We start from the raw sequence: 23,634 nt of genomic DNA on the forward strand, positions 1-23,634 counted from the left end.
AAGGATAAATCAAGTTCTCAGATTTTTAGCTTGCTGAAAGTTTATGGAACTGCGAGGAGCTGTGAAAATAACGACCGCTCTTTCTTATTCTTTTCCAATTGACAATGACAGCCGGCAAGAAATCAGTTTTAGGTCTCGAACCCAATGATACACTAAAGCGTCATCCTTTAAAAGATCCTGGTAACCATGGTCCTGAGCATTTCAGAGGTAAGATGTCACACTTTAGATTTGCTACAAGACAGTACCTAACGAGGTACACGAACTCCCAATCGGAATATTTGGCTAAATGGCAATCTAGATACAAAACCAAATGGAACTCCGTTTATTTTGCTACTACTGCACTTTTTGCAGCCCATACGTTTTACATTATTTGCTTACCAACTCCAGCATGGGCAGGAGCCATAGATGGTATCTCTGATATGGTCTACATCTTAGCATACTCCATCTATTTGTCAGGATTCCTCAAGGACTTCTGGTGTTTACCAAGACCAAAATCGCCACCGTTACACAGAATTACCTTGAGTGAATATACCACTAGAGAATACGGTGCCCCCAGTTCCCACTGTGCCAATGCTACAGCTGCTTCATTATATCTCATGTGGAACGTGGCAGGTTCAAACACAAGTATTACCAACAAGGCCATACTGTTTATACTGATTATCGCTTACTACTTGACATTGGCTGTAGGCAGAATCTACTGTGGTATGCATGGTCTTTTAGATGTCGGTAGTGGTATCTTATGTGGTTTAATTTGTACATTGGGCCGCGCTGGTGCAAACCGACTATTATCCAATTTCCAATGTGGTGACTACTGGTGGTTCCCCATTCTGAGTATAACATGGGGCTTGACCATTCTTTTGAAACACGTGAGACCAATCGACGAATGTCCCTGTTTTTCTGATAGCGTGGCATTTGTGGGTGTAGTTAGCGGTCTTGAGGTCACTAGATGGACTTGGCAGAGGCTTGGTATTGATGTCACGTACGGTATGAGTGTCGAGGGTGCACCCGGACTATTTGCTGGTAGATTGATAGTCGGTGGTTTGATTGTGGTCATTTGGAAATACGTTTTGAGCAAGCCATTGGTCTACTCATTTTTAATCTATGTGCTAGGAATGGAGGATGATCGTCCAATCAAAGAAGAAGAACGTGCCAAATATGCAGATTCCATCGAGTGTCCTCCATTTATTGGTGAAGCTAAAATTGACATCGTTGGTAGATACGTCATTTACGGTGGTATACCACCTGTAGTGTTATTTGCATGTCCAGCTGCTTTCAAACTTTTGAAGCTATTGAATGTTGCAGAATCATCATAGAGGGAAAAATAGAAGCACTTATATAGATATATATTTGTTAGGCGCTAATACAGCATAGAACATTCTATGCATTAAACCTAATTTCCCGAATGGGAGTCCCTTCAAAGGGGTAACACTCTCGAAGGAATCGGAAAATGTCTTTTTCCGATATCGTAAACGGATCTACTAGATACGAACCTCTTGAATCCAGATAGTTATTGCTTACGAAGCTTGAGTTAGCGATTCTTTGACCCAACTTACTAAGCAATATATAGTTGGTAATGATGTACTATGACAGGCAAATCCAATCCTAGAGTCATAACCTCTCGCTTTTTGCTTTGATTCATCATAGTGACAGAAATAAGAAACACACGAGAAGCTTTCGTCTATAAAATAGCTGCAATTATTTATATTTCTGCTTCCTCCTATTTTTCGAATACTACTGTCGTCGTTCCCATCTAATTGCAGGGTGTGAATTGATTAAAGGATACTTTCATACGGTGAGTCTTGTTTTTTTTTGAACAGAGCTGAAAAAAGCTAAAAAGAAAAAAATATCAAAAAGGAATATACGTGGTTAATAGTTAGTGCAAACTATTCATGTCGAGATCGATACTTCAACTTTATCATTTGGAATTAGTACTAATTATTTTGCATCAGTTATAATATTTCCAATAGTCTTGGCTACTTAGATTTCGGTTTCCTGTGATAGAATTGGAATAGAAGTAATATTACTATAATAGTACGATAGAATATAATTTTGAAAAAAGGTTGATTATAGAGGTTTAGAAGGAGGTAATTTCAAAGAAAGAACAGAAAATAAGAACAAAGAATATAGTACTATGAATTCTCCTGAGTCGATTGCAGCTGAAGAAATAGATTACGAATCGCTTCCCCCTGATGCACCATTATATAGCCAATTGATGGCAGGCGCATTTGCGGGTATAATGGAGCATTCTGTAATGTTCCCCATAGACGCCTTAAAAACCCGTATACAATCAGCTACAGGATCAAGTTCCATCGGGATGTTAGCGCAGATTTCTAAAATTTCTACAATGGAAGGTTCTTTGGCACTTTGGAAGGGTGTCCAGTCTGTCATATTGGGTGCGGGTCCAGCACACGCGGTTTACTTCGCTACTTACGAATTTACAAAGTCACAGTTAATTGATCGCCGAGATTATCAGACTCATCAACCGTTGAAGACAGCGCTAAGTGGTACTGCTGCGACTGTGGCAGCTGATTTTTTGATGAACCCATTCGATACCATAAAGCAGAGAATGCAATTAAATACAGCGACTCCAATGCATAAGGTTGCCAAGGGAATATATCAAAAGGAAGGTCTAGCGGCTTTTTACTACTCCTACCCAACGACAATTGTGATGAATATTCCATTTGCAGCAATGAATTTTGTCATTTACGAATCTTCTACCAAAATTTTTAATCCAAGCAACGGTTATAATCCATTAGTTCATTGTCTTTGTGGTGGTATAAGTGGTGCTGCATGTGCTGCTATAACAACACCACTGGATTGCATTAAAACTGTTTTACAAGTTAGAGGTAGTGAGAGTGTGTCACACGAGGTTCTTAGGAAGGCGGATACCTTTACCAAGGCTACGAAGGCGATTTATCAACTACGTGGTTTAAAAGGTTTCCTACGTGGGTTAAAGCCAAGAATTATTGCAAATATGCCTGCCACAGCTATTTCATGGACCGCTTACGAATGTGCCAAACATTTCTTACTGGGGTGAACGGAAAAAGAAGAGAAAAAAAAAAAAAAAAAACGATAACAAGAAAGCTCTTAACGATAGAGAGTTGAATATTCGCAGGATTTCCCTTTTTTTTTTTTTTTTTTTTTTTTTTTTTGTTGTGTTTTGTTTTTTCTTCCTCTTAAGCATTTCAGTAGCATGAGCATCGTCATTATCTTGTAAATCATTTGCTTGCCTACTTATATGCTTTTATTGTGCAAATAGTTACTATGTAAATTATAATTTTCTAACAAATCCTGATGTTTTCCTTGTATCATTATTATCGTTATCATTATTGTCATATTACAGAGGCTCTGCTATTGATATCCCTTCTTAAATCTCTCATGCTTCGACTATTACGATGCCTTGTAGATAAATCAGCAGAAACCGGATAATTTGGATCTGTCGGTAAATACTTGTGAGTTGCAATAGAATCATCCCATGGTTCTTCTCTCAGTGGTGATCGTCCCCTTTCACTCCTTTCACTCCTAATACTACAGCTACTATTATCGTCTGTACTACCATATCCAATCCAATGTCTACCCTGACCTTGGTTTTCAAACCTCAATCCCTGTGTGATCCTACGTAATCTAGAATCTGCGTCTGCTTTCGCAATTAATGCGCTTTCAGCTGTAGGATCAAAATTCCTACAGTTATAATAGGAATGGCCCCTCATAGTTTGGCCAAAATCCCATTTCAAATCACGCCCACCAAAGCAATCTCTAATTGCATAAATATAATTCATTCTACCACACTCTGGCATCATAGAAGGGGAATATTCGTTCCAGGGGAATGTAATTAGATGTAAAATAGCAAATACAATCATCTCTACGCACAATAAACCATTTTGGTAGACAAATCCAGCGCTACCGCCATTAAGAATATCTCTTGAATCTAAAATCATAATAACCATTGATTGCCAATAAGACGCAAATATTACAACTTTAACACATAAAAATTTACCCCATGGATTGAAAGGTCTCAAATCCTTGTAAAGACATCTCCAAAATACGGCTAAATTATAAAGTGACCATGTAACTGAAATGTTGTAAGTTATTACCAGTGCAAAATTTAAATTGGGGAAATCGTAAATCAAACATAATAAGTTACCAATGCAATAAAAGGGCTTGAACCAAACGTATTGTAATATGCCTCTTTTCACCATAAGGAAATCCTCCGGATACGATAAATCAATCTTGCCCAAATATTGACCTAAAAAAGGGATCGCATGTGTAGACGGTCTATGAGTCAAACATATCTCTGTAATTATTCGATGTTCACCTCCAAGTACCAAAACTAACAGTGAAAAGAACGTATAGATCACGAATGCTTCGTAGACTTCTCTAACTGGATCCAAGTAAATCTGACAGAATTCAGGTGATTTGATGGCCACAAGACTCGTGAAGGCAAATACAGGCACAATCAGCTGAATCCTCACCACCAGTCTTTGTTCATATGGTTTTCTGTAATTGAGAAGGTGCATAGTAATAGCATATACGGTTATTGCCAGAGAGGCTACCGTAGACACTTCAGAGAGCTCCTGCCACCACCAGGGCAGTTGGACAGCCTCTAGCATTACCTGCTTAAACCAATACCAGTAGCCTTTGGTCACTTTCCCGCCTGTTGGTCATGTAGGGGAGTCCTTTGGCACAAAGTACTCCTGGACATAGTAAAGCTTACATACACTACCTTAAAATTGTTGAACAAACCGTCAATCCATTTTTAAATCGAAAACAAAGCAATAAAAACTTACTTAATATAATGCTAAAGGGTCTATGAGTTTCGATGAAGTTTGCTGGTAGGTGTTTGACTTTAACATCGTTACTGGTACTGATACTCCAAAATTGGCAGGTTTATGGCGCAGGCGTTAACGTACATTTAATATACCTGGCTCGAGTCACATCCGAATTAGATAGAAAGTATGAGCCATGGTTGAAGGCTGGTGCATTTTTCCCAGATGCCTTTTATTCATGTAAACCAAGTAAGCAATGGCACGATTTTGCAGAATCTACCCACTGGCCTCAGTTCCTAGTCAATGCTGTTAAACTTTGGCATGGCAAATACAACGACAATCCACAATGTGAGGACTCTATGAAACTGAGAAGCTTTTTAATCGGCATATTTACGCATCAAATTGTTGATTCTTCATGGCATTCGCTTGTTAATGGTTACAGATCTGAAGGATTACTTGAGGTATTGGCACAGACTGAATTTAGTGGGAGGACCCAAGAAGCTCACGATTTCTTAGATCTCATGGGTGATTTTATTGGACTGGGTAATATTATCAGGGATATAAACGATAACAATTGGCAGTTTCTTACGAGAACTAAATGGTACTTGCCCAAGGAAGAAGATATGCTGGATTTGGTCAAATGTGCGGGAGCTGAAAGTATTGAGGTGGATTACGAACAGTTACAAGACTGTGTTCAAAGAGGATTTGTGGCATCGGTTGGTGAAGTTTTGACCGTTATAGAAAACAGAGACCAGGTCTTGAACTCTGCCTATCAGATGTCTCCAAGGGCACGAGATATGATCCAGGAGCATTGGCTTGGTGGTGAATTTAACCTCGTTTCATTGATGCAAAATTGCTTACCAAATTTATATAGACTAATGAACCATATTGATGAGGAAAATGCATTGGGAGAACTGCAACTATGTGGGAACTTACCGCCGGCATATGAGATCGGAACCACATCCACTACAGGAGTGATTACCATGGAAAGACGTAAGAACTTGATTCAAATCACGACGAATCACCACTTGTCGAATCTGGGTACAAGTTTAGCACTGGGCAGATTTAAGAATGATCATAAACTATACTTGGCAATGGGAGCACCTTTGGAGAATGGACGTGGATCTGTGTATTTGATTAGGTGGGATGAAGTTACGATGAACCTAGAGAGTGATGTTGAAATGTATTCTAATCCTACGACCGTCATGATAGGCGCTAAGATCCATCTATATCAACTCGAGGACATCGATTTTCTGATTATTTCAGAACCAAGTTCAAACAATATCTACTTTTACCACGATGACGTTTTGGTATTAAGAGTGAATTTACCACCTGAAACCAGAGCTAATCAACTAAAAGTGACCGAGGTTTACGATATCGATAGTGACGGAATCCCAGACCTGATCTTATCTGGATGGTGTTATGGAAAGGATCAAGAAGGTTGTATTGTAATAATCCCTGGTAGAATTATCGTTCCAAATTTAGAGAGAGGAAAGGCCGCAAATGATGTGTCCACTTTAACCGCTTACCCAATAACTGTTCTAGAAGGAGGTTGGTGGTCTCAAGCATACCAACATTTTGGCTCAGCAGTAGAACTATCTGACTCAAAATTCCTTTACGTTGCTTGCCAAAGCTTAGGTGTTGTACTTGTATACTCCTTAGCTGAACTGAATTCAAGATCATTACCAAAATTTATACTGAAGGGCAACGAGGTGAAATTGGCAAATAAAAGACATCTTTGCCGGCTCAAAGTTGTCTCCTCACAAGAACATGGAATGTTTGGTGGGGTCATTATCTCATGGACCTATCAAGGTAAACATTTTGTGGGGATATCTCAGCATACGTTTAGCACAATCTTCATATATCAAGAAGTCCATGGGTTCATAAGGTTGTATTTGAAAGTGAAGTTGCCCGTTGAACTATATTCCATACCATACAGCATTGGATTCGGAACTGATATGAAGTATAGCATGGATGAAGAGGCATTATATATCTCTTCTCCAGGTTATTTCGAAGGATTAGGCGCTATTTGGAAGGTACCCATGGTGCAAATTGTAAAGACTGCTGAATTTTTGGGACAGCGCTTTTTCCTTGTAGATCCCAGAAAACATTTGGTGGTTAGTGGCATTGATATCAATCAAAAGGGTTTGGGAAACTATGGGAAAAATATTTTACTGGGACCTCAAGGTAAATTAATCATTGGAGTACCTCAGTACAATTACGGAGTTTTAGAGGGAAATAATCAATTAACTGGTATGGTTTTAGTTTCATGATACATATATACATAAAATGGAATAAACTGAAGTACAGTAAAATAATAATATTTACACGATTTAAGAGGGCTCACAGACCAGTCCCCCTTTGATTTTTCTTCTCAATTCTCTTTTGCAATTTTTCTTGCCGTTCTTTCTTCTTATGTTCTTTAAGTGTCTTTTTATCCATCTTTTCACCAGTTAGAGTTTTTGGAGCCAATTTTATTATCATTTTATCTCCCAGAGTACCGTCCAAGTTTGGCTGAATTGAATACTCCTCGACTATTTCACTGATTTTATCCACAACAAAACTTCTCTGTTCATGTTCTCTTTTAGATAATTTAATTTCTTGCGGTATGGAATTCTCAAAACAATCTAACCAGTTCCTAGATCCACTTGAATTCTTGCTGTCGATATAGACAAAAACTTTAAACCCCTTCTTTAGCTGAGTCACAATTTCATGAGCCTTTTGCTTGCACAAATCATCTGGTTTAATTTCCCAAGAAATCTTGAGCCTTTTCACCGTGGACTCAACTTTATCAGGTTCTGAGGATTTCGTCGACTTTTTTATAACTCCCATCTCAATAAGTTCCTTCTCCTTCTGTTTTGCCATTTCATCAGAGTACCTCTTAAGGGCTACCCTAGCCTCCACCAATTTGACAAGTGGAATACTTGTATTTTCATTAATTTGACTCACATCAACAATGCTCAAGCCCACTTCATCTAAATTAATACCTTTGACAAATTCTCGAATATTAGTTTCTTCCACTTTATTTGTCTCAGAATTTATCCTTTGGACAGTTCCTTCGAAGTTCATCTTAAAAATACTGGATACAGTGGAATTAGCAGCTTCCTTAGCTCTATCAGACCCAGTTGACCACTTAATAACGATACTTCTTGGTTTTTTTAAAGGTTTCTTATTGTGATTCGATCTTTGGTTCATGTTGACTTGACGAAAGCTTCCATTAGTATGAGCACTATCTAGACTCCCTCTTTGAACTTTCTCCTTATTACGTTTCATAGCAGCTGTAGCATTAAGAAGAATATCATTGTTAGCCATCCAATCTTTTCGACATGGTCCACTAGAACAAAATCCTCTAATTACCACAACGGAGAAAGCATTACGAACAATCCTTTTACCCAGTTGTAATCTTAACATTTAAATGCTAAGTTTCCTGGCATCCATTCGATTAATAACGATTTTTTTCAGCAATTACTTTAATTCAGTTGGTTCGATGTATTTACTTTAGCACTCCGAACAAAGGTCAACTTGTACCAACATTAAAAGTACAGAAAAATCATGATCTGAATAAAAATCTTGAATAAAATCTACATAAAATCGTCATCACATTATCTCATTCAACATTAAAATTTGAAGTCTGTTCTACGGTTTCTATTATACAATGTTATTTATTGAACAGTTACGCAATGCTCCTCCAACGAGATAGTAAGGAGGTTATAATAATGGCAAGAGAAATCCTTTAGTCCCCACTACGAATTTTCCAACCAATCTTTAACCCCTTCCATATACCAATCAATTGGAAAGCTCGAATATTGGTTAAAATTAGATGTCGACACCAATAACCATCGCCAACAGAGCCATTCTAACGAAAAGACCATATCTCATCTGTCTGAAGTAGGCGGCACGGTGATCGTAATCCACTTCCTCCTTGATTTCATTCACACGAGGCAATGGGTGCATGACAGCCATGTGCTCCTTGGCGTGAGACAACATCTTGTTATCAATGATGTAGACATCCTTCAAACGTTCATATTCTTCCTTGTTTTCGAATCTTTCCTTTTGGATTCTGGTACAGTATAGTGCATCAGATTTAGAGATGATCTCAGGAGTCAAAATTTCACTTTCAACGCCTAGAAGACCAGAATCAGCCAACTCCTTACGTAAAGCAGCAGGTAATCTCAATTCTTGAGGAGAGATCAAGTTGATTCTCACCTGATAGTGCTGCAACAAACGGCACAAGGAGTGCACTGGTCTACCGTATAGCAAATCACCCATGAAAGTCACAGTAATACCATTCACAGTACCCAACTCCTCACGAATAGTGAACAAGTCTAAGAATGCCTGAGTTGGATGTTCACGAGAACCATTACCACCATTCAGGATTGGTACTGGGGAATATTTAGCAGCAGTGTGAGCAGACATCTCATCAGCGTGACGAATGACAATTGCGTCGGAGTAACATGCGAGAGTTCTGATAGTATCTTGCAAAGTTTCACCCTTCTTAACGGAGGAAGAACCAGGGTTGATATGAACAGTTCTACCACCAAGACGTTCCATAGCGGCAATGAAAGATGATGAAGTACGAGTGGAAGGCTCGTAGAAAACGGTAGTTAAAACACGGGACTTCATCAAATCCAAAACACCTTCACGTTCAACAGCAGCCCTCAATTCTTGAGCCACAGCGAACAATGCATGGAAATCAGAACGCTTAAACTGTCTGACAGACAAAATGTGTCTACCCTTGAATGGGTTGTTGCTGCGGATCAAAGTCTGAATAGCACCAGGTGCTGTCAATTCCTTTGGAGGTCTTGAGGACATCAATCTCTGCTCGAGAGGTTGGTTATATTCTTCATAATCGTCAAGACTGGTGGTGGACCCACGTCTCTCATTAGAGAAGGAGAATCTTCTTTTGGTGGATTGTACATTCAATTGAGCATCATTTTGAGCAGATGGCGTGCTTGGAATGGTCTTGTTTGTAATGGTTTTGTTAGTAACAACCACTTTGCCCATTGGCTCGGGAATGACAAGATCACCACTCAATACAACTGTTTCATTGTTGATCACAACACGATTGATGCCACCATTCAAGCCACCCTTAGTGTATGGAGACCATCTCTTTGTGTGGTTGAAGGAGTAATCCAAGTCGACCTCCACAATAGCATTTCTTTGCTCTGGAATGTTGAAGATCTTTGCAGGGTTGTCATGTAGACGCTGAACAATGTCATCAATCGTCAATTTGCCCTCATCAACGGCAGATAGCAATAGTGGTAAGGATTCTTTAATACCTAAGCCGACATCAACCTTGTTACTAGTGACATAAGCCAATGAAGTTGGCAACGCACCGATAGAGAAGGCATCAATGGCATCCAAGTTTCTCCAGAAGAATTCCTGATCTTCCTTAGTTGGCAAAAATAGAGCTTCTGGGTAGTCATCCTGAGAGACAAACAAGGCGTGGATATTAACATCACAAGTCAATCTTGGATCTTTTTCTTTAACAGTAATGATTAAATCCAAATCTTCTTTATTAGAAACACCAGTGATGTGAATAGATCTGTTCTGTAAAGCTGTCAATAACATCACAGAGGCCAAGTCCGAAGTCTTAGCTTCAGCAATAATTTGGTTACCAGTTGGCCAGTTCTTCAACAACTCTGCAACAGTAGAAACCTTATTTGTTAGCTCACGGAAAGGCAAAAATAAAGAGCTAACATCATTAGACGTTTGAGCCACATTTTCAGAATTGTTAACTGTACCAGCTACTGTGTAAGAGATATCAGTATAGGCAGAACCTTGGGCAACAGAGAGGGCGGCCTTTAAAGATACCATATCAGAAATTATTGGACCAGAGATGGCTCTTGCCATGATCTGACAGTATGTGAAACCTGCCTCCAAAGAAAGACGGGTAGTTTCCTTCAATTCTGCAGGGCCCTCTACAACATTGGAAGAGTTTGGAACAAAAGTAGCAATGTTGATGAGACCTGGCAAGGTAACAGTTCTGTGAGAAGTTTGAGCATCACGATCAGAGACATCCAATGGTAAATGTCTGGCAATTGCCTCGATCAACAACTTAGCACATTTAACGTTTGTTACCAAAGGAACAGAGTAGTCCACGGCCATACGACGAGTTCTGTAACCCTTAGAGACATAAGAAGCAGGGCGGCGGTATCTGTTTGCAGATGGCAAATTGATATACAAGTCAATCTTATTGTTGGCCAAATGTTGAGTTAAAGAGTATTCGGCCTTTTCTTCATCCTCTTGATTTAAAACTTCAACGTACTGTACTGGAATACCATGCTCAGAAATGAAATCAGCTGTACCGGCGGTCGCAAAGAGTTTGTAACCTAAGTTGTAAAGCTTGAAGACACATGGGAGCAATTCTTGCTTTTCCTTGTAAGAACCAATAGACAACAAGATGTTCTTCTTGGGCAATCTGAAACCAGTTGAAAGCAAGGATTTCAAGTATGCCTCATATTTGGAATGACCAAAGCACGCAACTTCACCAGTTGATGCCATTTCAACACCCAAGACAGGGTCTGCACCTGCCAGACGAGGGAAAGAAAATTGAGGCACCTTGATGGCAACGTAGTCATCTGGTAATTTTTCAACTGGGTAAGGAGTAACTGGCAACCCCATTAATGCCTTAGTTGCCATCTCAATCAAGTTAACACCAACCACCTTGGAAATGAATGGGAAGGAACGAGATGCACGAACGTTACATTCGATGACCTTAATTTCATTGTTTTTAGCAATGAATTGAATGTTGTATGGACCAGTAATCTTTAAAGCCTTACCAATTTTGGCAGTTGCAACAACAATTCTATTGACAGTTTCAGGATCCAAATCTTGGGGTGGTACAATCAAAGTAGCATCACCAGAGTGGACACCAGCATTTTCAACGTGCTCAGAAACAACATGCATGATCAATTCACCGTCCTTAGCAACAGCGTCCATTTCAATTTCTTTGGCATTTTCGATATACTTAGTAATGACCACTGGATAATCACGAGAAACTTCAACAGCTTGGTTCAAGTAAGATTCCAAATCAGCCTTTGAGTAGACAGTGTTCATGGCAGCACCAGATAAAACATAAGAAGGACGAACCAACACTGGGTAACCGACTTTGTTGGCAAAGTCTTCTGCCTCTTCCATAGAAGTCAATTCTTTCCAAGCTGGTTGGTCCACATCTATTTGATCCAGCATACGAGAGAACTTGTAACGGTTTTCAGCACCGTCGATCATTTCTGGAGAAGTACCCAAAATCTTGACATTTTCACGGTGCAAAGACATTGCAATGTTGTTAGAAGTTTGGCCACCCATAGAAACGATAACACCTCCGGAAGTTTCTGCTTCATAAATATCCAAGACTCTTTCCAAGTTAATGGTTTCGAAATACAATCTGTCAGCCTCGTCGTAATCAGTAGAAACAGTCTCAGGGTTATAGTTGACCATGATACTCTTAATTTTGTTGGCACGCAATGTTCTAACAGCGGTAACAGCACACCAGTCAAATTCGACGGAAGAACCAATACGATAGACACCAGAACCCAGCACCATAACACCATGATCATTAAAGTCCACATCGTGGGCGGCAGCGTTGTAAGTCATGTACAAGTAATTGGTATAGGCTGGGAATTCTGCTGCAACGGTATCAATCTGTTTCACAAATGGAGTAATACCTAATTCCTTTCTCAAACGACGGATGGCAACTTCATTAGAGTTCAAGAACTTGGCAATCTGTCTATCATCGAAACCCAACTGTTTAGCTTGTCTCAATACGAGAGGTGGAAGGTTCTCCTTGATACCATAAGATGCAATTTCCTTGGAGAATTGGAACAAACCGTACAGTTTGTTCAAGAACCATCTATCAATGTTGGTCATCTGCCAGACCTTTTCAACGGAGTAACCCAGGTTAGCAAATGCGTTTGCAATAGCAAAGATACGCAAGTCGGAAGGATTATTCAACTCGTAGTCAACATCAACATCCAATTCTGTTTCATTAAAACCCAAGTTCTTGTATTCTGTAGATCTAATAGCCTTTTGAATGGCTTCTTCGAATGTACGGCCAATACTCATGACTTCACCAACAGATTTCATAGAAGAAGACAATTGAGTAGAAACTCTGGTAAACTTCTTTAAATCCCATCTTGGCATCTTAACAACACAGTAATCTAGAGATGGTTCAAAACATGCACAAGTGGACTTGGTAACAGAGTTTGTGACTTCGTTTAATGGAATGTTTAGACCCAACTTAGCAGCAGTGTAAGCCAAGGGGTAACCAGTAGCCTTAGATGCCAATGCAGAGGAACGCGATAGACGAGCATTAACTTCAATAATGCAGTATTCCTTGGAAACTGGATTCAAAGCATATTGGATGTTACATTCACCAACGACACCCAGATGTCTGATCACATTAACTGCAGTGGTTCTTAACATGTTGTAATCTTCATCGGTAAGGGTTTGAGATGGAGCAACAACGATGGAATCACCAGTATGAATACCTAATGGGTCAAAGTTTTCCATGTTACAGACTGTGATACAGTTGTCGAAAGCATCACGGACAACCTCATATTCAATTTCTTTCCAACCCTTCATGGATCTTTCAACCAACACTTGTGGGGAAGAAGCGAATGCAATGTTACATAGGTCAGTTAACTCCTCTTCATTGTCAGCGAAACCAGAACCCAAACCACCTAAGGCATAAGCGGCACGAACAATAACAGGGAATCCAATTTCTTTACCAGCCTGTAAAGCTTCTTCCAAAGTACTAGCAGCTCTAGATTTTGCGCATTTTTCATCAATTTCATCAATTGCAGCAGAAAACATTTCACGATCTTCAGTGGTAATAATGGTATCAATAGGAGTACCTAGAACTTTAACACCCAAGGCTTCAAATTCATCTTTCATTTCAATACCAACAGATAAGGCAGTTTGACCACCAAAGGTAACGTAAATAGCATCTGGACGTTCATGTAAGATAACTTTTCTCACAAATTCGGCAGTAGCAGGTAAGAAATAGACCTTATCAGCCAAACCTTTAGAAGTTTGAATAGTAGCAATATTAGGATTAATCAAGATGGTGTAAATACCTTCTTCTCTCAAAGCCTTAATAGCTTGAGAACCAGAATAATCAAATTCACCAGCTTGACCAATGGATAACCCACCAGAACCTAGAACCAAGACCTTTTTAGCCTCGACTTTAGGGTGAAGCTTTCTATTCTCCTCAATGTCGCCACCAGGGAACTTTACAGGATGCAAGACGCCAGAAGTCTTATGGTCCTTGACGGCTTGAATAAAAGTGTCAAACAAAAATTCGGTATCTCTAGGACCTGGAGTAGATTCTGGATGGAATTGCACAGAGAAATATGGTAATTCAGTGTGGTAAATACCTTCATTGGAACCATCGTTAGCATTAGTGAACAATGCCTTCCAACCGTTAGTCAAAGATGTTTCATCAACAGCATAACCGTGATTTTGAGAAGTGATGTAACATTTACCGCTGACGGTGGAAGTACATGGAATATTTTGACCACGGTTACCAAATTTCATCTTTACGGTAGAGAATCCGTTAGCTCTAGCCAAAAGCTGATGACCTAAACAAATACCGAAAACTGGAGTCTTCTTAGCTTCAAGAACAGCATGCAATCTTGAAGTAACTTCGTGCAAAACGGATGGATCACCAGGACCGTTGGAAACGAACAACCCATCGTATTGCTCCTTGGTAAAATCGTAATTCCATGGAACCACTTTCAATTCCACACCACGTTTAATGAAACAACGAATTTGGTTGTATTTCATACCAACATCAATGGCCAAAATCCTTAAAACTTTGCCATCAGGACCTTTTTGCAAGTCTACTTTATCAGCAGGTGGAACGTAAAGTTGAGGTTCCTTGATAGAAACTTCGGCAACTAAATTCTTTACGTTAGGATCAACCCAACTTGATACTTCAAATGAATCTTTCCATTGTGGTTGATTCAAATCTACAGGTTTTTCACCAATTTGAAGACCCAAACGGCCGAGCATAGAACCCGATTCTCTCAAGTGTTTTGTTAGAGCTCTAGTGTCCACACCATAAACAGCAGGGACATTTTCTCTCTTCAACCAATCGCCCAAAGAGGACTTAGCTAACCAATGAGAGAATTCTTCGGTATAATGTGCAATAACTAGACCAGCAACGTGAATCCTATTACTTTCAAAATAACGTGGTAACTGTTCGAGCAATTCATCCTTTAAATCAGCATCGGAAATACCGTAGTTACCGACTAATGGGTATGTAATGACTAAAATTTGACCCTCGTATGAAGGATCAGTAATAGATTCAGGATAACCAACCATACCGGTTTGGAAAACTAATTCACCTGCGGCAGGCTTACTGCCACCAAAAGAATAGCCTACAAGTGTATTACCATCTTTTAACTCGAGGACGGCAAGACGGTCCCCCGTCGAGCTCATTGGAGGGGTTATAGGAGCTGTGGGAACAATAGCAGACATTAGGACGCAGTGGGGGAGCGCGATTATAGGACTAAGCAAACTTCCTGAAACAATAAAAAGAAATAACTAGTTATGAATAAACGTTAGTAAAAGGAAGTCGCTTCGAGTGCTATCAAAATATGCAATGTTGTTTGAATGATGAGATTAGATGAAATGACTATTGACCCTTTGAAGTTAAATTTCACTCTCGTATGTAACGATCTTGGCGAAATTTTTCAGTCATATGCTTACCTCATCGATCTTCACTACCATCATTGTCATACTAAAAGCTGATAATATAGTTAAAATGCTTGATATTGCTAACACATACGAATCGACGCGAGTTTGGGGACTAATCTCACAGCGATATTTCGAGTTACTTGGATCGTAAAGCAGCACCTAAGTCGCTACAGCCAAGTGTCTCCTATTATTGGGCTTCTGGTATCAAGAGAGAGAACAAGAACAAGACAAGAAAATAGGGTAATAGTAATAGTACACATAAACGTGAAAAGTAAATTGGTTTACAGGGAAACATAAATTCTCCATATAAAAAGTTAATTGGAGTGACGAGTAGTCGATTAAAAATTTGGGATTTTCATTTGATATTTATACCTCTGAAAAATTTTTCAAATGGTAGATGTCGAGGAGACGGTGATGCGATGAGCTGAGTACGTCATAAACAAAAAAAAAAAAAAAAAAAAAAAAAAATTCCACTGTAATAGTAATACAGAGTCATATTAATGTAATAGTGTCCAGCCGCATTAGATATAAGTCCTATACAACAGATGCTAATCAATTAGTGCGCGCAGAATCTAGAGGTTTCATTCGATAGCTCTCCAGGGAAGGAGCAACACGAGATGTGGGAGTTCCCTGGGAAGGAATTGTAGAAAGCGGATCCGACGGAGAAAGCTCGTCAGAAGCTTTTCTTGGTGAAGGTGTTGTGTTTGGGAAATATGATATGGGTTCTTGCGGTTGTAAACTTGAATCATTTGGTGACTTGGAGACTTCTTTTGGTTCTTCATGAATATCTAGTACATGATCTGCTGATTTGTTGTTGTTATAGTTAGTATTATAACCGTCGGAAGCGGCTTCCGATGGTCTCTCTTGGTGGTTATCACCACGACTGTCGCCATTATCATGGTGAGGTAAATCTGTGAAATCATGTAACAAATGTTCCCCTTCAGCAGATTTTGTACGCATTTTGTGAATCTCTTTTTTGATAGCGCTTAGTTTCGACCTAAAATAAGAGGTAACAGCATCAGTGGAACCTTCGCGTGAGGCCCGATGACGCATTAACATATCTTGGAATTTATCAATATTGTCAAGCCTGTCACTCGGCAGCATAATGGCACGATCTAAAGTATAAGGTAGACCTCTATGACGGCCTCTAATCAATAACGCAATAATGATCAATTTCGATATGGTGCCAAATTGCCCAGAGAATGATGTATCGCTGTTGGGATAACCAAGAGAAAGCCCCACTGTACCGTATGCACTGACAATTTCGAATAAAATGGTAAAAATATTAAACTCTGGTCTTCTTTCGTCTTGAATCTTACCACCTTCAGCTAAACAAATGATGAATAACCCGAGAAAGATATACCAAAGATCAAATGAAAGCTGTCGCCTCAAGTGAGCACCAATGAAAGAAGTTGTGCTTTTCTTCTTTTTCTTGGAGGCAGGAGATGGTGATGATCCAAGACTTTCATCATCGTCTGAATCAAGCTCATGTCCATGATGGCTAGCGTCTTCGTCGGGATCACCATAAACTCCTAAAGATTGTTCCTCATAAACATTAGTTCTCCTGATAGAGATAGCCAGAGGCATCACAGAGACGTACATCATTAACATGTAAGACACTTGCACTGCAGGATGTAAACTACCGATATCAACGATTTGGAATCCAGCAGTTCTCGTACTAATTGCTTGGAAAAGTCCCACTAGAACTCTATAGCCTCTGTTCAAATTGTGCAATACGGAATTTCCAAGATCCAAAATGACGAAGATGATGAGGTCAATAGCGTTCAACCCGACAAGGGTGGCGACTAACCACCAAGTTGCAGCACTGGGAAATAACATGGTAAAACAACGACGAGGATGATCAAGAAGAAATCCCAAACTTTCTCTAGTCAAGGAAAGGTCTGGCGATAATTGAAACATCACCCAAATCATGAATCTCAATAACACAGGGAACCCCGTATTACCGATAACGATAAACCACATCATGACAATGGTGGGATAAGACGTTGTTTGGAAAGACATCATCGAATCTGGTGTCAAGGTAAGGCCTAGATCTGCAAAAGCGCTCATCCCTGTGAAAAAACCCCACCACACTGGTGTCACACCATCATTTCTGACAATTTTTCTGTATCCATCTCTACTAACAATCCAGGGAACTAAGAAGATGAAAGCCATAATCCAAAACCCACCATAATAAACGACTAATATACGACAAAGTAGTTTAATTGCTCTGTACTCAACTCCACCTAATTCTTCTTTCTGTTCCTTAGTCATATTAACAAAGATAGAATTACGGCCAACAGTGGGCTCCCAGGATAAGTAATTAGCACTTAAAGTCCTTGTTAACTTATGACGCGAAGGATCGTCTGCAAAGCTTAAATCGTTACCAAAATACCCTTCCTCTTCATCTAAACTATCACGAGTATTCACGAAATTCCCGTGGTCATTCTCTTCGTCAGTTAAATCGTTATCAGAATGTTCATGTCTAACTGAATCCGTAGGTAATTCCTCTGTAGTATTATTACCATCATCGTTGTTTTCAGGATTACTGTAAAATCTTCGAAGTCCTGAAATATTTGGTGAATTTATGCTCGGGCGTCTTATTTTTGGTCTCAAGATGCTTTTCCTGCCTCTTTTTTCTCTCTTCCATTTTTCATAAATCATACTCTGAAATTCTGGTGATGTCGATAACTTGTTCCAATCCTTAGTTTTGCCCAAATCAAAACTATGAGATTTGCTCAATACATCTGGGAAGTTATCGTCCTGCAAGTCATACTGTTGATCAAATGTGTTAGCTCTTGGAAAATGATCTGACATTCCATCCTTTGAAAAATAGTCATCCGAATTGTTCATAGTATTGATATCCCCAGATGACCTCGTAGTTTTAGCACGCGGTTTTTCCATGGGACCCAACGACAACCTTCTCTTCAATCGTTGACTTATGCTTTTAGCGCTGGGAATAGGAACACCTGGACTGTAATGGCTTCTTCTGCTTTTCCTTGTGAGATTTGGTTGATCTCGAAGTTTTTTCCTTTTTGGAGGAGCTGCTATATCGAAGTGAATAGATGGTCCATTTCGATTTTCTTGAGGAAATTCAGGCTGAGAATGATCCGATGACATGGAATCAGCTTCATTCATTGTTTCTCTATCATCCGTCGTCACAGCATTGGATGTTACTGAATCGCTGTGCATCGAATCACTCCCTGTGCTACTACCCGAAGGGATTGGAGGAGAATTATCACTTTGATTATCAACACTGCTACTATTGCTGGTAGTAGAAGTTGAACTGCTTGTGCTATTAGAATTTTCCGTCTGATCATTGTTATAGTCGTCGTCTTCTTCATCTTCGTTTTCAAAATCTTCTTCATCACTTTTATTTGGTAATCCTATTGGGTATTTTTCCATTTTATTTTGTCTCAAAGAATCATAAGAAGCCTTTTTCTTCAAATCGGACTTTTCAGCATCCAGCTTTGCAGCGTCCTTATCATTTGATCGTTCTGCAGGTGCACCAATGACTAAAGCTGGACCATCATCTTCTGTATTTGTCTGTCTTTGACCTTTCATCATAGAAATTGATCTATACATATCCTCCGGTGAAATATCCGTTGATCTTCTTCTTCTTGCAAAACTTTCAAGAGGTCGTTGCTGTGGATTATTATTACCATGACTATAATGTTGGTGACGTTTTGGTTTAGGTTCCCTGAATAAAAGACCTCTACCAGATGGATGGATTTCTGCATTATCTTCAATTGTATTTGAACTTGACCATGAAAGTCTGTGTGGATCTGCAAAACTTTTACCATTTGGAACACTTTGATCACTGCTACCATTTCCTCCGTGTGACAAATCTGCCAATGAGTCCTGCTCATCTCTGTTTACCATCTTGCCGCTGAATAATTTTTCTTGAAAATCATCATGACGACGAGTAGGCGAAGTAAATTGTCTAGTACCAGTTCGCTGGCGACCTTTTGACATAGTTCTGGCGGTTAATTCCCTTTCCAATAAAGTTTTTGTCCTTCTCATTTTGAAATTACGCTTGGAAGAATCCCTGATGCCATCAAAGTGTCTTTCGAACCAATACAATCTAACGAATGCCAATGCACTGTGAATAATAATTGGTGTCGTTAAGAAGGTAAAAATGTAAATGATAATTTGTTGGTACAACTCCAGTTCATTGATATTAACAGTATTCAACCCACCTTGAGTAGTTGAACCCGTTGCTAAGAACAAAATATCGATATAACTCTCGTTCCTCACGGGGTACAATATAATGGATGCTAAAATTGTCATTGAAATGATGTAAAAGTAATGAACCATTAAAAAATTTCGAAAGAGATACTTTCTTAATGGTTTAACATAATGACCAGTTTTTGCAACGGCATCTCTAAACTTTCGACCAAATGACTCCTTATATTTGACTGAAAAAGTCGCCAAAGTCGGATTCCGACTTATGGTTCTACTTATCATATAAGTAGTAATGCAAAGAATAAGTATAAAACAGAGATGATGACGATAATTGAATAGGGAGTTTTAATTAGTTTGTCTTAACAACTTAAAGGAAGGGTACAGTGGATCGGGGAGGAAAGGGAGGAAGGAGAAAAGACTAAAATCAAACAGTAGTTAAACCTTGATAATGATAACTTGAACAATATCTTCAATAATTTCGTTTTGTTTATTTCTTTTAAATTCTCTATGGTTCAATTTTGTTATGTACAGTCTTACCGGAATATCAACATGGCGGTTTTTTTTTTTTTGGATTTTTTTTTCACAACATGCGATGGAAGGGAAAGAACAAAAGAAAAAAAATGCCAAGCAAAAAACAAAATGAGAAGTTCATTTCGATAATATTTTGCGAGGAAAATGTAAACAATGTTAATGTTAAAGCCTCAGCATCAATATTCCGCCAATTTTCTTAAAACCCAACTTTGAGTAAATCATTCAAGATTAACGAATTTTCCGTATTGATCGATAGATGTATGGCCGTGGTTCTTGTTTTACTTTTTTACATAATAATGAAATAAATGTGGAAATGACTGTCTAATGAACGATAATTGTGATAATCATAATAAAAAAAAAAAAAGGAAAAAAAAAAATAAATAAAGATAATAGTAATAGTAATAGTAATAGTAATAATAGTAATGATGATAATAATAATATTATGATTTGTGAATGGAAATGAAGGAAAAGAATGAAAAAAAAAAAAAAAAAAAAAAAATGAAAAAAAATGAAAAAATTAAAAAATGAAAATGATAATAATTCTACAATCCACCCATATGCAATGCTGGTAAATATTTCGGTAGTTCTTTTTCTCCCCTTTCTGCCAATAGTTGTTTCCTTTTGTTTAATTTATCCGTGATATATGAACTCATACCGACATCAACATCTTTATACTTTAACAACCAAGGATGCTCTAATAGTGCAGCATAAGTTGGTCTTCTTTCAGGAATCTTTTGTAAACAAACAGAGACAAAATCTTGAGCCTCAGCGCTAAATTTATCCTTTGGTAATTTTGGTGGGGGTCCATCAACAATCGCGCTTAATTGAGAGAAAATATTATCAAAGGTTTCAGGTGGATAAGGATATCTACCAAGCGCCATTTCTAAAATGCTTAACCCTAAGGACCAAACATCCGATTGTACCGTATACGTAACTCTATCAGGATTCAAAGATCTAATACGTTCAGGTGCCATATAAGATTGACAACCGATATTTGTTCTTGCTAACGAAGCAACCAAATTACCCGAAACACCGAAATCACATAATTTAACCGTACCATGCCTTGCAGAACACAATACATTCGTTGGCTTAACATCTCTATGAATAATATTATGAGAATCTTTTAATTCTCTTAGGCCCTCAATAACACTATAGGTAATTTTTGCTAATTGTGGTTCATCGATACCACCAATTTCGTCTGAAAAATCGTAAACTTTATCCAATGAGCCACCATCCATATATTCCATGCACATGTAGACAGCACCCTCAATAAAGAAAGCACCATAAAAATCCACAATATAGGGTGATTTACATTTGTGTAGTACTTCTAACTCCATTAAAATTTGGCGGAATTTTGCTTCATCTAATTCTAACCTAACCTCTTTCATCGCCATAGTAATACTTGTTGGTTTATGAAGCACCTTGGAAACATGACCATAATTACCATGACCTAATTCTTCTTGAAAGTTTAGTTCATCAAGTGAAATTCTTGAACTGTAACCATTACTAAAATCGATACCTTCTGAAAATAACGAAAGTTTGCCCGCAAAATTTAATGAACCTGATTTAATATCAACATATTTTGAGAAGTTTGCAAAGAGACCGCCACCACCGCTGCCTGAATTACTACCACTGTTCTTCGGCGCAGTTCCTTCAGTGTCCCTTTGTTCTTCATTACTTGATGATGTCGAAGTTGATTGAATACCATTAATTAAAGATCCCGGCGCACTACCTCTACCATTTAAATTATTATTAATATTAGCATTATTACCTGATACGTTCAAATGGTTTTTATTCGACGGTGTCGAGGCAAATTCTTGATGTTGATTTGAAGATAATGATGACGACGGTGATGATTTACCTGGCATCTTTAATGGCATACCCCCCATTGGTAATTTCATTCCTCTACGAGCACTCAAGCTCTGCTTGGGTCCCGCATTTGGTAAAGGATTAGTTGGTCTTGGAACCACAGGTCGTCTTGGAGCTCTTCTGTTCGGATTAAATTGTGTCATATCTGTTGGATTCATCATTTTCCTATTATCCAACCCATTCATATTATTAACGCCATTATTTGTAATAATTCCATTATCACTACTATTCGCCAGTTGTTGTTCCTGTTGTTGTTGTTGCATCTTCGATTCTCGTCTCTGTACTATACTACTCCTCATAATGGGTTCCGGCTTAACATCCTTAGCAACATTACTCATCGCCACTGCAGGTGGTGATGGTGGCAATGGTGGTAATGGTTTGTTAACAATTTGTTGTAAATTTTGCGGTGCTCCTGCATTTTTCACCTCGCCACCACCATTCGTATCACTCTTATTACTACCTATACTCCCTGATCTTTTAAGAGCTCTCTGCTCTGTAAAAGCCTTTACTCTGGCATGTAAGTCGGCATTAATTTTATTGTACTGAGAAGACGGAGTCCTAACAGGAGTTGCCGATGGAGGTCCTTGTGAGACATCACTATCTCCCGGATTCCTCTCCGTATTGATAGTAAGCTTCGAGAACTGCTCGTTCATATGAGTATATGAATTCAGGTACTGTATCACAGGTGTGTCCTAGATTGAGAGTACTAGTCAAGTTCCGTCCGTTATTTTCCTCCAATGTATGTAAAAACCTCCTAATAACAACTAACGAAGGAAAAGGAAAGAGAAAAAAAAAATTACAATTCTGTTTTATATCTGATCTTACTACTACTGACACTACTAAACCACCAGAAAGATCTTCAAAACGAATATACAATTACAATTCTTCTTCTTATTCTCGTTCTTGTTATTCCTCTGTTTTATAACGTGGAAAGAAGTATAAACTTAGCTATACTTGTTCACCTACTCAAGTCAGTTTGTTATTATTATTATTACTATTATAAAAAAATTATTTTAGAAGAGAACGTACGAACGTATATATCTATATCCGTTATCACACCTTACGAACCCCCTTGGGCAGGAAGAAGAGGCATAAGAACAAGAAGCAAAATCGGCAGAGGCAATCATAATGGATAATGCAATCAGTACCGATTAAAGGATATGAGCTCAGTTAGTGCATATACAGTAGCTGGAATGTTTTACCTCCGATGTAATGAATAGACCCCTGCGTTTGTGAACGGCCGTTGCTTCCGGTTCTTTGTACGTCGACCCGGCAACGATATTCCGCCTATTTGCTTACGTATTGTGTAGCTTACTATATGCCGTAGATTATCAGTGTAGGTATTTCGACTGGGACGCGAGTGAAAGTAGTGCGCAACTGGCTAGGTACCCTAGCAGTTGGAAAAATGCCCTTCGAGATAGCTGTATCTCTTGGAGCGTTGTGTGTGATTTGGCGAAAATATCCCTAATCTGTCTGAAGAAGAATATCATTTGTTGGTTTATTCTTTCTCTTGGTCTCTTTCTTGCCCTGTGTGTGAGTGTGTAGAAAGTTAATGTCAATGCGAAAAAAAAGGTAGGGTGTT

General features: G+C 38.8%; 8 protein-coding genes across 8 annotated transcripts; 3 read left to right on the forward strand and 5 right to left on the reverse strand.

Annotated features, from left to right (window-relative positions):
- Positions 1–104: 104 nt before the first annotated feature.
- ZYRO0D03190g (phosphatase PAP2 family protein) lies at positions 105–1,313 on the forward strand (the record flags this gene model as incomplete). Its single annotated transcript, XM_002496526.1, has 1 exon — positions 105–1,313. The coding sequence occupies one exon, from the start codon at positions 105–107 to the stop codon at positions 1,311–1,313; it is 1,209 nt and encodes a 402-aa protein (XP_002496571.1).
- An 818-nt stretch (positions 1,314–2,131) lies between these two features.
- On the forward strand, positions 2,132–3,037 carry MRS4 (Fe(2+) transporter; the record flags this gene model as incomplete). Its single annotated transcript, XM_002496527.1, has 1 exon — positions 2,132–3,037. The coding sequence occupies one exon, from the start codon at positions 2,132–2,134 to the stop codon at positions 3,035–3,037; it is 906 nt and encodes a 301-aa protein (XP_002496572.1).
- Positions 3,038–3,332: 295 nt separating this feature from the next.
- Positions 3,333–4,610, reverse strand: HFL1 (Hfl1p; the record flags this gene model as incomplete). Its single annotated transcript, XM_002496528.1, has 1 exon — positions 3,333–4,610. One exon carries the CDS (start codon positions 4,608–4,610, stop codon positions 3,333–3,335), a length of 1,278 nt encoding a protein of 425 aa, XP_002496573.1.
- Positions 4,611–4,819: 209 nt separating this feature from the next.
- On the forward strand, positions 4,820–7,039 carry ZYRO0D03256g (uncharacterized protein; the record flags this gene model as incomplete). The annotated part of the gene is made up of 1 exon (XM_002496529.1): positions 4,820–7,039. The coding sequence occupies one exon, from the start codon at positions 4,820–4,822 to the stop codon at positions 7,037–7,039; it is 2,220 nt and encodes a 739-aa protein (XP_002496574.1).
- A 70-nt stretch (positions 7,040–7,109) lies between these two features.
- On the reverse strand, positions 7,110–8,177 carry AIM23 (Aim23p; the record flags this gene model as incomplete). Its single annotated transcript, XM_002496530.1, has 1 exon — positions 7,110–8,177. One exon carries the CDS (start codon positions 8,175–8,177, stop codon positions 7,110–7,112), a length of 1,068 nt encoding a protein of 355 aa, XP_002496575.1.
- A 405-nt stretch (positions 8,178–8,582) lies between these two features.
- On the reverse strand, positions 8,583–15,248 carry URA2 (bifunctional carbamoylphosphate synthetase/aspartate transcarbamylase; the record flags this gene model as incomplete). Its single annotated transcript, XM_002496531.1, has 1 exon — positions 8,583–15,248. One exon carries the CDS (start codon positions 15,246–15,248, stop codon positions 8,583–8,585), a length of 6,666 nt encoding a protein of 2,221 aa, XP_002496576.1.
- A 771-nt stretch (positions 15,249–16,019) lies between these two features.
- TRK1 (Trk1p) lies at positions 16,020–19,934 on the reverse strand (the record flags this gene model as incomplete). The annotated part of the gene is made up of 1 exon (XM_002496532.1): positions 16,020–19,934. The coding sequence occupies one exon, from the start codon at positions 19,932–19,934 to the stop codon at positions 16,020–16,022; it is 3,915 nt and encodes a 1,304-aa protein (XP_002496577.1).
- A 791-nt stretch (positions 19,935–20,725) lies between these two features.
- PBS2 (mitogen-activated protein kinase kinase PBS2) lies at positions 20,726–22,705 on the reverse strand (the record flags this gene model as incomplete). The annotated part of the gene is made up of 1 exon (XM_002496533.1): positions 20,726–22,705. The coding sequence occupies one exon, from the start codon at positions 22,703–22,705 to the stop codon at positions 20,726–20,728; it is 1,980 nt and encodes a 659-aa protein (XP_002496578.1).
- Positions 22,706–23,634: the final 929 nt, after the last annotated feature.

This window comes from Zygosaccharomyces rouxii (genome assembly GCF_000026365.1).
Source record: "Zygosaccharomyces rouxii strain CBS732 chromosome D complete sequence".
Classification (NCBI taxonomy): domain Eukaryota; kingdom Fungi; phylum Ascomycota; class Saccharomycetes; order Saccharomycetales; family Saccharomycetaceae; genus Zygosaccharomyces; species Zygosaccharomyces rouxii.